This window comes from Gavialis gangeticus, unplaced genomic scaffold (genome assembly GCF_001723915.1).
Source record: "Gavialis gangeticus isolate Ggan-Ray unplaced genomic scaffold, GavGan_comp1, whole genome shotgun sequence".
NCBI classification, from domain to species: domain Eukaryota; kingdom Metazoa; phylum Chordata; order Crocodylia; family Gavialidae; genus Gavialis; species Gavialis gangeticus.
In genome coordinates, this window is record NW_017728994.1 from 65,698,433 (window position 1) to 65,712,484 (window position 14,052).

General features: G+C 43.8%; 2 protein-coding genes across 3 annotated transcripts in view; both read left to right on the forward strand.

Annotated features, from left to right (window-relative positions):
* LOC109287687 (disintegrin and metalloproteinase domain-containing protein 9-like) overlaps positions 1–5,197 on the forward strand; it is a 55,265-nt gene extending 50,068 nt beyond the window's left edge. Inside the window, exons 22-23 of one of the 2 annotated variants that reach the window (XR_002094939.1) lie at positions 1,855–3,743; positions 5,188–5,197. Coding sequence is in view for 1 of the 2 variants with exons in the window: in XM_019502951.1 (XP_019358496.1) it covers positions 1,855–1,933 (79 nt within the window). In the remaining variant the exon portion in view is untranslated. Of the gene's footprint in view, positions 1–1,854; positions 3,973–5,187 lie in introns of those variants that run through there. The other variant, XM_019502951.1, reaches the window with a different exon arrangement.
* A 2,589-nt stretch (positions 5,198–7,786) lies between these two features.
* Positions 7,787–13,828, forward strand: PSTK (phosphoseryl-tRNA kinase). Its single transcript, XM_019502953.1, has 6 exons — positions 7,787–8,073; positions 9,789–10,080; positions 10,376–10,574; positions 10,997–11,072; positions 11,635–11,728; positions 12,152–13,828. The coding sequence occupies exons 1-6, from the start codon at positions 7,855–7,857 to the stop codon at positions 12,346–12,348; spliced, it is 1,077 nt and encodes a 358-aa protein (XP_019358498.1). The 5' UTR covers positions 7,787–7,854; the 3' UTR covers positions 12,349–13,828.
* The last annotated feature ends 224 nt before the right edge of the window (positions 13,829–14,052 follow it).

The window sequence follows — 14,052 nt, forward strand, 5'->3', positions numbered from 1 at the left end:
TCTAGCAACTTACGGCCATTATTCCTTGTTACTCCAGGAGGCGCTCGAGGGAACAAGGTCTCTCCCAAACCCCGCTGGTCCCCCCTAGTAAGTTTATAGACAGCCACCAGGAACCCCCTCAGCCTTCTCTTGCAAAGGCTGAACAGGTTCAGGTCCCGTAGCCTCTCTTTGTAGGGCCTGCCCTGCTGCCCCCTGATCGTGCGGGTGGCCCTCCTTTGGACCCTCTCAGTGCTGTCCACATCCCTCCTGAAGTGCGGTGCCCAGAACTGGATGCAGTAGTCCAACTTCGGCCTGACCAGTGCTGCATAGAGGGGGAGGATCATCTCCTTGGCTCTGCTTGTGATGCAGCTATGGATGCAGGACAAGGTACGGTTGGCTTTACTGACCGTGTTCTCACATTGTCGGCCCATGTTCATCTTGGAGTCAATAATGACTCCAAGATCTCTTTCTGCTGCCGTGATTTTGAGAAGGGAGTTCCCCATCCTATAGGTATGCTGCTGGTTCTTACTGCCCAAGTGCAGCACCCTGCACTTGTCAGTATTGAATCCCATCCTATTTTCATTTGCCCACCCCTGTAACCTGTCCAGGTCCTGCTGTAATCTGTTCTTCCCTTCTAGCACACCCACCTCACCCCAAATCTTGGTGTCATCTGTGAATTTAAACAGGCTGCTTTCACCTTGTCATCCAAGTCACTAATAAAGAAATTGAACAGTGTGGGCCCAAGGACCAAGCCCTGGGGGACCCCACTGCCCACTTTCCTCCAGGTCAAAAATGACCTGTCCACCACCAATAATATAAGGTTATATAATACAGAACAAGAAAACCTTCTAACTGCAGACAGAACCACCTATAATAAGGTTAATCAATTTGTTGCATCATAATAATGGGGAAAACACTGATTCCTTCTGTTGGGATTGTTGGAAATGGGGACTTGTTATAAACAAAGCTTGTAATACTGAAGCTATACTGTAATTCCAGAAAAATGACTATGTACACAAGTGGAATTGGGGACCTTTTATTAAGTTTAATATGACTGATTCCATGTCTGAGCTTGAGATGCTCCAGCTTTTGCAGCCAGCTGTGATTACTTGTAGAGCGCAGTGTACTAGGCAGATCTAAGACCAAGTTGTAGCCTTAAGCCTCAAGCATCTCTCTTCATCTTTGGCTCCCCTCTATTTTGTGTCTGTGGTTTCCATTCAGACTATAAGGTTTTATGAGAAGAGATTCTCTTTTTGTGTATGTACAATGCCAGGCACAAAGGTTCTGGGAAAGCAGCTGGCTACCAAGGCACTTATAAATGACACCAGAGGGCATCTTTACATGTGCTTCAGGGGTGGGGGTAGGGGCACTTTAATTAGAGTGGCTCTTGGGAGCTGCTCTAATTAAAGCGCCTGCAGTGTCTCATGTATTCAATGTCCTGCACTTCAAAATGGCGGTGGGGATGCTTTAATTAAAGCTCAGTGAATGAGCTTTAAAGCGCCCCTGCCATTTTGAAATGCAGGGATGCTGAGTACATGAGATGCCGAGACTGCTGGAGTGTGCTAATTAGCATGCTCCAGCAGGCTGGATAAATTGAGTCTGCTCTGATGCACTGTAATTACAGCATGTCATCCCGCATGTCTTCAAGGACCCAAAGTAGGAATAAGAAATGACCTAACAGTCAAAGTATTTTAAATCTGGTGGTTCAAGACTGTTCTGACAAGCACTTCAGAAATAACTTGGGAAGGTGGGTTTGAGGGTGGAGACATTTTCCAAAAGCATTTATCAGCATTAGATACTATTAACCCAGTGTGTCATGTTTCCAAATATGGTATCAAACATAGATGCAATGTGCATTTTTCTCCCACTTTTTAGGCAGCAAATACCAAGTCAGTTCCCTGCAGTTCCTCCAAGACCTCCAAGACCACCAGTCCCACCTAGACCAGTTGTCTGAAAAACCTGTGTGGTCCTCACAAATTCATCTAGGTGTCTTGAACAACATGAAAAAAATGTGTCAAAGGGAAATTAATGAAATCTTACTATTTTTCTTATCCCTGTTTCCTATATGAAGGTCTCAATGCTGCAATCCTTACAGTTAAGTCTCGCATTGAAACACTGTCCTGTTTCATTAGAAAAGGACTGATTCTGGGATGCAGGGCATGTAACATGCAACTACTATTCACTGTAACGAAGGAGTTGTGTGCACTCAGGTCCTTCCAGGTATTTTTTATCAGAAGCCGCAAGGGCCAGCACTTCTTAGGTTATATAAAACTACAATACAAATAATAGTCTCTTCCAAAACCTAACTTCTTGAAAGCACAGCACAGAATTTGCAGGCCAGAGAGTGAGAAATTTATGGTCAGTATTAGCCACCTGGAGTATCATCCTGATCTTAAACTGCTCTTCGATTCCTGATATAATTTAGGCAGCAGAGACTTAACTGCCTCCAAGCAGCAGTACTATCTGGAATCTTTACAGTGCCAGTGCTGTGTGTATTATGGCTAAACCCACATTATATGCTGAGTTTTCCAAAATGAATCTTGGCCTCAGAGCTGTCTCCCCCAGGACCCATTGTAGGCTGAATCCTCCCAACATCCAGCTCAAGGGCCTTTAGGATGCTCCACCCTCTCTCCACTGTGTAAGGGGACCAGCGCAGAGGTAAGGACCTCATCCCTTTCCTTTCTTATTAGCAACACTCCTGTTAAATTCACCTGTTATAAGCAAAAAAGATCCTGATGAAGGGAATAAGATGAAGGACTATTGCTCTTTAAACAAACTGCTATAAAATGAGCTAAGCTAAGAGGCCTTAGCGTTTCTTTTTTATTTATGTTTTTTTCATATATTTGTGTTCAGTAGATACCAGGAAAAATCTGTAACTATACTAAATATTTGCTGGCAATTACAAATATTTTTTTTTCCTATAAATTCCTTTGTCATCTGAAAGAGACAGATAAATTTGCAATTCTTTATCTGACAATCAGCAAAGGGCACTGACTTAAAATAACTGAGATTACCTTGGCAAAATGACAGCTAATGGAATGGAAGCCATGGAGAATCTACTATGTATAATGAAAGTGAAAACACAGTGGAGAAAAGAGAATATGTTACAACAGAAACCTTCTCTTGTATTTAAATATGCAATGGCTCTATGGATGGTGGATGATCTTCATGTGTGAAATTTGGAAGCATGAACTAGCATTACAATTTACTGTATTCTAATCTAGACCAATCTCCTAAGGGAAGCCCTTTATATCAGCGGTTCTCAACCAGGGGTCCAGGAGTTACAAGCAGTTTTCAGAGGGTCCGCTCAGCCTGGCCCTGCATGGGGAAGAGCCTCCTTAACTCCCCAGGGCTGATGTGAGCCCTGAGGAAGGGACAGGCCCCACTGCCTCTGTCTTGCAGGTGGTGCTGTGGGCAGGTGGGCAAACGAGGCTCCACACTGCTGCTGCCCAGGTGAGTGGGGCCCAGGGCTTCCCACTGTTAAGACTCACCTGCTGCACCCGGGACTGTGCAGGTGGGGCTGGGGAGCAGGGCAGTTGTTGTGTCACAGGTGGGCTGTGGAGTTTTTATAGCAGGTTGGGGGGCGCCTCAGGAAGAAGAAAGTTGAGAACCCCTGCCCAATATTATCATTTTACAACTGAACTGAGCAGATCACCAGAAAATCTGTTGCAGGGAAAAATTCTGCACTGACAAGGGGCTGGAATGGAGGAGCAAATATGTTTCTCTCCCACCCTAATTTCTCAGGATCTAGGGAAGTTGGGCATGTAAATGTTTGTTTATTTCAGTTTTTAATAATATGAAGTAATATTATGCTGCCAAGATCTTAGCACCAATTATGTCTGCAGGATCATGTTATGAAATAGGAAATATAAAATTGACTGAAGACAGTTCTATACCTTTGTAATATACACAGCAAGAAATCGTAACTTCACACCAGCACTGAAAAAAAATGGTTCTGTGGAAAACTAACACTATGTTTTATTTCAAAACAGACAGACAGAAATGACAATTTTTGCCTGATCTGGCCACAGAAAGAAGTTTGTAGCTGTGACTAAACACAAGTGCATGACTGCAAACATTCAGAAATGGCAGATCAGGTGAAAATCTTACTCCTCGTTGCATGAGGTATCAGATAAAGATGTTTCAAAATGTAGTGTCTTCTGTGACTTGTGTCTACCTGGAGCTCCCAGCCTGTTGCTGTTTTTAAAATGGGAGAGGGGAAAGGGAGCACAAGTTCAGTCTGGGGGGTTTTCAACCCCCTCAGAAGGTGGGGTGGGTGTATTGGAGCCTCCCTTCCTCCACCCCCTAAGTGTGTGTGGGGGCTCCAATTCACCCAACCCAGCTTCAGCATCAGCTGGGGAGCCCCAAGAACGAGCTCTTTTGGCTGCCTTTCTTCTCTCCCATTCTGAAAACAGCAAGCACTGGCAGAGAGCCCTGGCCTTTGCTATGGGAACCTGGTTGCAGGCTCCCAGCCCCAGGTAGATTTCCCCCCCCCTTGGAACCAACAGAGAACTTCTCTTTGGTCCGGGGGTAACCTTGTAACTCAGAACGCTTTGCAGAAATTGTTGAGTTACAGCTGGGAGCTGCACTTCTGTCTGCACCCAGAGTTTGGACAACAGTTCATGTAGTTCAAATTCCTCCATTACTGTGACACTTTACAAAAAGCTTGACAATGGTTAGGCTGCCTACATGCTGCAATAACTGCTCACCATGCCAAATGATATTGGCATGCAGTACCTGCTGTCAAGTACACAAGAGTGCCAGAGATACAGTGTAGACATACACTAATTTCCCTGTTCTCACTCTGTCTTTCCATTTTTTCCATTAGTCATCTTGGGAAATGGTTTTGGTGGTCTTTGGGGTGTTTTTTTGTTTTTGTTTTTGTTTTTTGCATTTGTACATTACCTAGCACAAAGTGGTCTTGATTATGATTATTAGGTGCTACAGTGATTGAGGCAATAATATTGTATTTACATTTCTATTTTATGTGAATAATTGTGTTTTACAGGATTATCTTAAGCAATTCTGTACACAGAGATGAGTGTATTTTTGAGGCTTTCAGTGGCTTTATTGTCAAATGCAAAAGTACTACACAGTAATCCTTTCAAGTGTCATATTTTACCTTAGCACTGCATTGTTATTTAAAACAAAATGGGGTTTTTTTTGTTCTCAAGTATAAGACATTTAGCATGTGGAGATACGGATAAGTATTTAAATGCAATATATGAGTAGGGAGTGTGCTATTGTGTCCACTCTAACTCAGCAATCAAAATATACTTGTTAATCCATGTACAAAGTGAATAAAATGTTTGAAGTAAAATGGAAGAATATTTTTAAATTACAGAAGGAAATATTTGTTCCTAGTTTAAAAAATAAAGTTCTGTGAAAGCATGGCTTTTTCTGTCAAAGTATGTATTGCATGTAGAAACTTACTAGACACCAACCCAAACTGAAATTCTGTATGCAAAGACTGCAAATATATTTATTCAAATAGTTTGTAGTAGTGTTTAAGGGTCCTGTTACACATTACATTTATGGCATGATTAACATCTTAATTAGTACTCCGTGAATGTCAAGAGTGCTACATGTGTACCCAATATAAAGCACCATAAAAATGTTCCCCATTTAATGAGGAACACTTTTATAAATGCTTTTATGGTGTCTTAAATTGAACGTAGATTCATAGATTGTCAGGCCAGAAGGGACCTTGGAAGATCATCAGGTCCAGCTCCCTGCACCAAGCAGGAAAGATGACTGAGGGTCAGGTGACCCCAGCAAGGTGACTGTCTACTCTCCTCTTGAAGATCTCCAGGGTAGATGATTGCACCACCTCTGAAGGGAGCTTATTCCACAGTATGGGTGACTGGTGCTTCCTTAGTTGCGGGGACACATGCCCCTCCCGTGACCAGTCCCACCGATTGGGACGGAGGGGAGTCCCCCCACGGCCAATCCGGCTGCCCAGGGGGACCGACTGCCAGCGGCCGCTTCTGGGAGCGCCTACAGCGATCGGTCAGCGCTTGCAGAGGGGGGCACTGGTGCTTCCACCTGCCCTCCGTACCCAAAGCCTAAGTGGCAAGGACGGCTGGTCAGGGGGTGCACTGGCACACTCAGGGAGTACACTTGCACCCCCATGCGCCCCCTACACGTCGCCACTGTTCCAGTCTGGACACTGCCAGGTCATATTCATAGAGGTCTGTTATGACCCCCAGGTCCCTTTCATTCGTGGTGCTAGTCAGTTTGGTGCCACCAACCCTGTAGGTGTGTTGGGGGTTGCTCGTCCCGAGATGGAGCACTTTACATTTCTCAGCGTTGAACTTGATCACGTTCCGATCCGCCCAACTTGCCAGCCTGTCTACGTCTGGACGCCTATATCTGTAGCCTATCTTCAAGCGTGACCATGCTTCCCCATAACTTGGTGTCGTCCTTGAACTTGGCCAGCAAACTCTTCGCCCCCACATCCAAATCATTAATAAAGATGTTGAAAAGTACTGGAGCAACGGATGGCATGTCTACGCACAAAGAGCTAATTTCTGACAGTCAGCTGATTGTTGGAATCAGTTCTGGACAGCCCTGGGTCCTCAGGGCTGGGGCTACCTTAGGGCCAGTGCCAAAAATCATGGCCACCCTGTCTCCCCAGCTGAGGCGTTTAAACACTCACACCCAAACTCCCCAGTGAGGCTGCCAGGCATGAGGGATCAGAAGTTTGAAAGGTTGCCAAGGAGAATTAAACACTGTGCTGGGCATCTCTGCCAGGGCTGCTGGGTCCAGGAAATCAAAGGTTTCCAACAGGAGGGATGGTTTCACCCCGTTTTCCTTCCCCCTGCACCCCAGCCCTGCTAGGAATCTCTGCCGCCCTGTTCTTTGAAACTCTGCCAGCTGCCAGCAGTCACAGGATTTGCATCTATCCTCGATACCCAAAATTGCACATCCCGTTTTGTAACCATGGTGCAGCAGGACATGCAGTTGTTGGGATGAGGGATCAGACCCCATCCCACAATATTTGTAATATTCACCGCTGGCCTAAGTAACCTGTTTCTCTTCACTGTCTCCATCTGCGGGCCCTGCTACACATTCAAATTAAAACTGGATAGAAACCCACTATGGAGTCGTTACACATTTTCAAGGACTAGCTTTCTAGCCGGCTGGCTTTTCTTACAGCCGGGTAGAGCCGCGTGTATCCTGTGATAATTACTTCGCCCATGTGGCTGCTCTAAACTGATTGCGCCACTAACGGGTTAATTTGTGAGAATAAATTTTGCACTTGTGGCGAGTCTTGCCGCATGTGGCGATACTAAATTCCCCTCAAAATGGACTGCACAATACATGCAGCGTGTAGCAGGCGGGAGGAGGACGCTGCGCGTTGTTGACCAAAACTCTTGAAACCATGCGAGATTCACCGAGTGAGCGCGCCTGGCCCCCACCTGGCACGTTAGGCATTTTTAAATGAGTCAAAACCACATTTTGCACGCAGTTGTGTCCGTTTAACGGCCATGCGCGGCAGCTTAACTGTATCTGTCTGAGGATCCCGCTCCTCTGAGGGCAGCGTTCCCCCATAGAAATGGCTATGAGGGATCCGAGGCTATGGCAAACCACAGAGGCTGCTGCTGCCGTTGGTGTAACTGGAGGCAGTGAGCCACGTCAGAGTGCGTTTAAAGAGCTGAGGCACGCGGCCACCGTTTAACAACGCTGACAAGGCGCGAGCGCACGTAACTGCAGCGAACGCTCCGCCCCCGCCAGCTTGCCAAGCCCCGCCCCTCAGACCGCGCCCTCGTAACGTCACTGAAACGTCACAAAGCGGGAGAGACCACGGAGGCGCTGCAACAATCTGCGCATGCGCACGGGAGCAGCCTAGCCGGGAAGCGGATGTAGTGCTGGATGCAGCGGCCGGAGGCCGGCGGGGCGCGGGGCCGAGGCCTGGGCCTGTGCGTGTTATGCGGGCTGCCCGCAGCGGGCAAGTCTACGCTGGCGCAGCGCCTCAGGCAGCAGAGGGGCTGGGACTGGGACTGCTTCCGCCTTCCCTACGATGACCTCATTCCTCTGGAGGCCTTCAGCCAATCAGTGCCGGGGGCGGGGCTTGTAAGAGATCACCTATTGGTTGGTATCAACTTCTTTCCTCCTATTGGGTAGCGCCTATTTCCCACCACAGGGCGGACCCTGCAGGGGAGGTTCGGGGAGTGCAGCTCACCTGTGGCCCCCTCACCTGTGTGTGGGGCAGGGGCATGGGCTGCGGCATGTGACTATCGTCCAGACCTGTGACCCGGCACGGGTTTTTGCATGAATGTGACACGATATCACTGAGACACCTGCCAGACTTGACCTCTGACACTTTTCTTCCCCCACTGCCTCTCCTTTCCTAATGCCTATTTCCTAATTCCTATTTCCTAATCTTCCTGATTTCCAGCTATTTCCTGTTCCACAGGCAGCCTCTTTTCTACCTTGCATTACTACCACTGTAGAGTCTCTTTTTGCTCACCATTGGCTTCCCTCCCCCTCCCCCCCCTTCTCTGCTCTACCTTTTGTTTTCCTCATTTCACCCATTTACATCCTCACTGACATCCTGCCACACTTTTCAGTTCTCTCACTCTTTGGAGTCGCAGACCAGCAGAGACTCCCCATGCCTGAAAAAGGGTGATTGCACCCAAAAGCTTGCTAAGAACTTTTTTTCCAGCTACTCACAGGGTTGCCAACCCTCCAGGATTGCCCTGGAGTCTCCAGGAGTTAGATATAAATCTCCGGGCGACTGCTGAGAGTCACCTGGGGGGATAAATAATAGAGCATTCATTAGAATAATTAGTAAATGTTGAATGTGATTTATACAGTATTCCAGTGGGTTTTTTAAATATAATAGGATCCTGCATTTGCCTTCCTGACATGAAGTTTCCTGCTTTGTTTCCTGCTGCAGAGAACAAGAATTAATATCTCCAGATGTACCTGATGCTAAGTCTTGTTATGTGATCAATACCACCACTTCCAGACCACTGTAATCCATAAATGATATATGCCAGCAAGTGGGCATGTTCGTGTTGTGTGTCGCGGGCATGGCGCCATTCTGGAAACCTGGAATAGATTCAAACAGGGTTGGCAACCCTAACTACTCAGTTGGTCTAATAAAAGATATCACATCTACCCAAAGAACCTTGCCTGGTGATGTCCTTAGACCAACATGGGCACAACCAAAAACCCAGCATACCTGTAACCAGTTAGTATGTGGTGTGCCCCCTGCCTGGCTCCAGACTGACAAGCTGGGCTATCTCTACAGTAGATGGTGTCTTGAGGCCCCTTCCAACCTTGAAGCCACTGAAATCCTGAGAAATATACTGATCTCTACCTATACAGAATTGTTTAAATGATTTTAACAAGATAACCCTTTAAAACACAGTTGTTATTCACATAAAATAGAAGTGTAAATGCAATATTATTGCTTGAATAATAGGAAATAAAGAGGGAATGAAAGACAGCCTTCATCTCCTGCCTTAGAAGTAGGCACCAATATTGCCTGCGCCTGGTACTTTGCTGAATTGAGGCCTTTGCCACACAAGTGGCTGGGAGGGAGGTGTAGGAGGGGAGAGCTTGGGACACTGACTGGATGGGCAGTAGAGTGATTAGGGGCACATGAAAGGCATGAAGCCGAAGAGGAAAAGGAGACGCAGACTGGTGTGTGGGTTGGGCACAAAGCCCCCAAGGTCCTTTCCACCTCCCTGGGGCTGTAATAAGGGTGAGAGGAATGGACTCCCCCCTCCCAACAGCCACTGATATTTTTGTAAAGTAGGTATTCATATTAAACATAAGCCATTTTGTTTATTTCCTAGCTGTCGCACTGGAAATCATATCGGCAGGAACTGCTGGTTTACCTTGAACATTTCCTGCAGGCTCTTCTTAATGGGCATCCCCTGTGTGCCCCACCAAGCAGGACAGAAGCCACCTGGGAACGTTTTATTTCCTGCTTCAGAGAACAAGGATTAATATCTCCAGACATACCTGATGCTAAATCTTGTCGTTATGTGATCAATGCCACCGCTTCCAGACCACTGTGTTTTATTTTGGATGACAACTTTTATTATCAAAGCATGAGATATGAAGTATACCAGCTAGCTCGCAAATGTAATTTTTTATGGTCTTTCTATGCGTCGATGCAGTGTTTGAATACTCCAGACATTCTGTAGTATGGCAGAATAATGACACTGCAGTTTCAGTGAAGTTTAACTGTTTTGCTTTCCCTTTACTTAATAGTTCAGTATTTTGCCATTTAAGACCATCATTATCTTTTTGTATTGCAGTATGAGTAACTTCTGCTTCATGTAAAGTCTTCCTCGTACATGTGTTTGAAAAGTATTGTTTTTACACTTTAAATTTCCTGTTTTCTTCAAAACAAAAATACTTGTTTTCATTGTTTTAGATTCATTAGGCTTCTGCCAGTTATTTTTAGACTGTCCACTTGAATGGTGTTTACAGAGGAATCGTGCGAGAAGTCAGCCCTTACCTGACGAGATCATATGTCTAATGGCAAAAAAGATAGAAGCACCAAATCTTGATAAAAATACCTGGGAACAAAATAGCCTAACTCTGAAAGGGCTTGAATACACTTCAGAAGATAAGTATGTTGTTGTGTTGAAATTCTTGTATACATATCAAAACCTGGTAAATTATATAATTAGATAGTGTATATTTTGAAAGGATTTATAAGCGTGTAGACCAGCGTTAAGACTGTTGTTAGGAATGACTGTTGTGTGTTTTCATATGTCAGCTCCAGCATTAACTGAATTTCTGAGCTGTAATACTGATAGAATATTTATGTAATTTACCTTAACTAATGATTTCCGTAATTTTAAAGCTTATGTTTTATTAATTGTAATATTCTTGTCATCTGTCTTTCATTATAAGGATTATGTACTTTACTTGGCAATCTTAACTGAGCATTAACTAGTTTGTGTGGCAGTATATTATCATTTGATTTTGCCACATAAGAAAAACAGTTTCAGTAAAACTGCTTTGATAACATTTTAATTTTTGTTCTTAGTTTACAGGTAATCAGCCTGTTGGTTACTGCTTTGAAAAATCCAGTGAAACAAATTGAAGAAAATATTGAGCAAAAGGTACACTACATGTCTGTAAACACATGGCCCTCTGAATAATATACTGAACTATGTGACAGTATGATACATATAATAAAATATTATATGGAATTAACTTACTATTCATTTATAAGTTATACTGTGTTCACTCATGGGCAAAACCTGAAAAAATATCTATCTCAGTTCTTACTAGCAAAAGCATAGAGTTAAAGAATTGTATGTGTAATGAGTTGTTTTCTCTGTGGCATGAAATACGTGGTCTGTACCACAAAGTCTTAAATTGAAACATCTGGCCAGTATTTTAGCATCCTTTGAATGTATTGTGTTATAGATCTCTCTGGCTGCATTAGGAAGTTAATAGCCTCCTGGCCTCCCATGAAATGGGTATCATCAATTGTTGTTCCTTCCTTTTTTCCCCAAGAGCAACAGTAGTACTGCCTCAGCTTGCCAATTTGTAATTCCATATTTCTGCCAAAACGGCTGTTGCTAAAGGCCACAGCCTACCCCTGAATAATGAATACTTCAAACTACTTAGACTTTTTGCATTTCTACTCTTAAGCATAACTGTTTTAATCTTGAACAGGCAGCAGATCGAGCAATTTGTGCAGCTAGTATCCTCCATCAAGCTGATCAGACTTTCAGACGAATGATTTCTCAAACAATGAAGGATGCAAAAGGTAATTGTTCTAACTGATATTTAGCTGAAGCTGTGTCTGCTTCTTTTCTAGAAATGTGGAAAGCCATGTTATACTTAAAAGCTTGTCTAACATCTCTCCTAACTATAAAGTTTGTCCAATCTAAGATATTATTTCATCTCACAAACCTTGCCTCTTGCCTGTTGACCATCATGGCTACAACAACACTGCTACAAAAGCATGCGCTGGCTTTCTTCCATGCAGGTAGCAAAGCTGGTAACAACAGGCTAAAACTTGAAATTCCCACAGATGTAAATGATAAAAAGGGTCCAGGTTTGTTAACAAGCATGTATAACTTTTCCCAAGAGGCCCCATTAAAGTTTGGCATTTGTAAAATCTTTGAAGCTTACAAATGTGTGAAAATACAACTAGAGTTTTGTCATTTTTTTCCTTTTCCCTTTTTAGATAAAAATGTTCTCTCAAGTGAGATGAAGATTCTAGCAGAAGAACTCAACAAACTTAAAGCAGAATTTTTAGAAGATTTACGACAAGGAAATAATCAAAAATATCAAGTTTGGCTAACAAATAGTGAATTTCTTTCCAAAGTCAGTACTTCTTTCCAACAAGAGTCAGATAATATAGTGAAAAAATATACTTTTTAAATAAGCATTCTGTGTTTTGCCATTGTAAAGGATGTCAAAAATGTGGTAAAGTTTTAATAGCCCTGCTGAATACTGGCTAAAGAAGAGACATCTTCCGGTGCATGAAGTGTAAGGCTAACATGCCTTCTCTTCTGTGACAATATGAAACGAAAAACAAAATCAGCTCAGTTATTAACTGATCCTTTTAGACCAGGCCAAGTGTAAGGAAAAATGGATGACAAAGAATCCAAACTTATAATCTGAGATGCTGGACATGCATCTACACATTTTAAGGAAAGCAAGGTGCAAAAGATTTTGAGGTTTATTTTTATAGTGCTAAAGGATCCAGTAAGAATGCTGGGCATTGTACAAGCGCAGAACAGCACACTGTAGACAAGACAAGACAAACTGGATGAATTAAAGAGGGGTTACGCACACATAGAACCGTGCAATGACAGTAAATAGTATGCAAGATTCATCGTGTGGGGAGGTGGGAGGAATGCATGTTGAGTTAAGAAGCTGTAAACTAAATGGAACAAAAAAGACACAGCCTAGATCCTCATTGCCTCTTGCTGGATAGTCTGCCTTTCACACCTCTGAATCACAAAAAGGTACTGGGGAAAAGGAGGTCCCTGCTGGGCACTGCTTCTCTCTTTTTCTCCAAACACATCAGTCCCTTGCTATGGCTACTTCTCTGGTTCCTCCAGCCCCATTTTTTCTTCCTTGTTGCTTTTGTACTTCTTCAGTCTTCTATTTCTCCACATTTCTCATTCCTTCCCCATCTCAATACCCCAGCTTCCTTTTTTTTCCTGTATGTTTTTCCCATTTTCTGTAGAGTACATAACAGAAGCCAAGAATTTCGAAGTTTTCCCCTTTTAAAGTATATCTTGCTAGATAGCAGGATGCACAGTGGGACATATCCTGGTCTCAAATGCTGCCACTACTCCTGGTCATTAACCTCCTGCTCTATCACTAAAGTCAACATGCCTGTCGGGATAGGCAGCCAGTCACATGTCATCATCCTGCGTAACCGTGGCATGTAGCATTGGAATGAAGTCTGGAAAAGGGAAGGAGATAATAATATTATTACCTGTTTTATGTATCAGTCATTACAAACAAGATGGATGAACTGGGTAATGGCTGTATGGCACTTTTTAATCAGTAAAGTGTCAAGCAGTATTTATAAAGAGCAAGTATTACGATCTTGTTGTGCTCTGCTTCATTTCTCTTCTACAGTGTCTGTTCTGACAATGGATTGTATCTGGATCTTTCTTTATAAACAACAGGGTCAATGTGTACCATGTTTGCATGTTCTTTCCTTTGCAGTATTTCACAAAATGGATCCATCAAGGCACTGTATATGCTAGGATTGATGCTTACTCTCTGTAGAGATTTGATTTACTAGACCAATGTTATTCTTCCTCCCTGAAGAGCAGATAGCCTCCGCTTGTTTTAACAAAAGGTAGAGGCAGTAAAATGTTCAATAATAAGCCAGGCAAGACCCCAGTCCCATAAGACTTTCCACCTGCCTATGTTAGTCCACATTTCATTGGCACTAGGTTTCTGAGCAACTTCAGTTGGCTCTAGAATAGAAAAATCTGCAGTGATATGCAGTGGTTGGAGCACATGGCTGGGGATTTATGCAGCTGTCTCATGGCATGACTTTGCATTAAACACTTAAGGCTAGTCCAAATAAAGGATTTAAGTGCCTAAAAGTATTGCTAT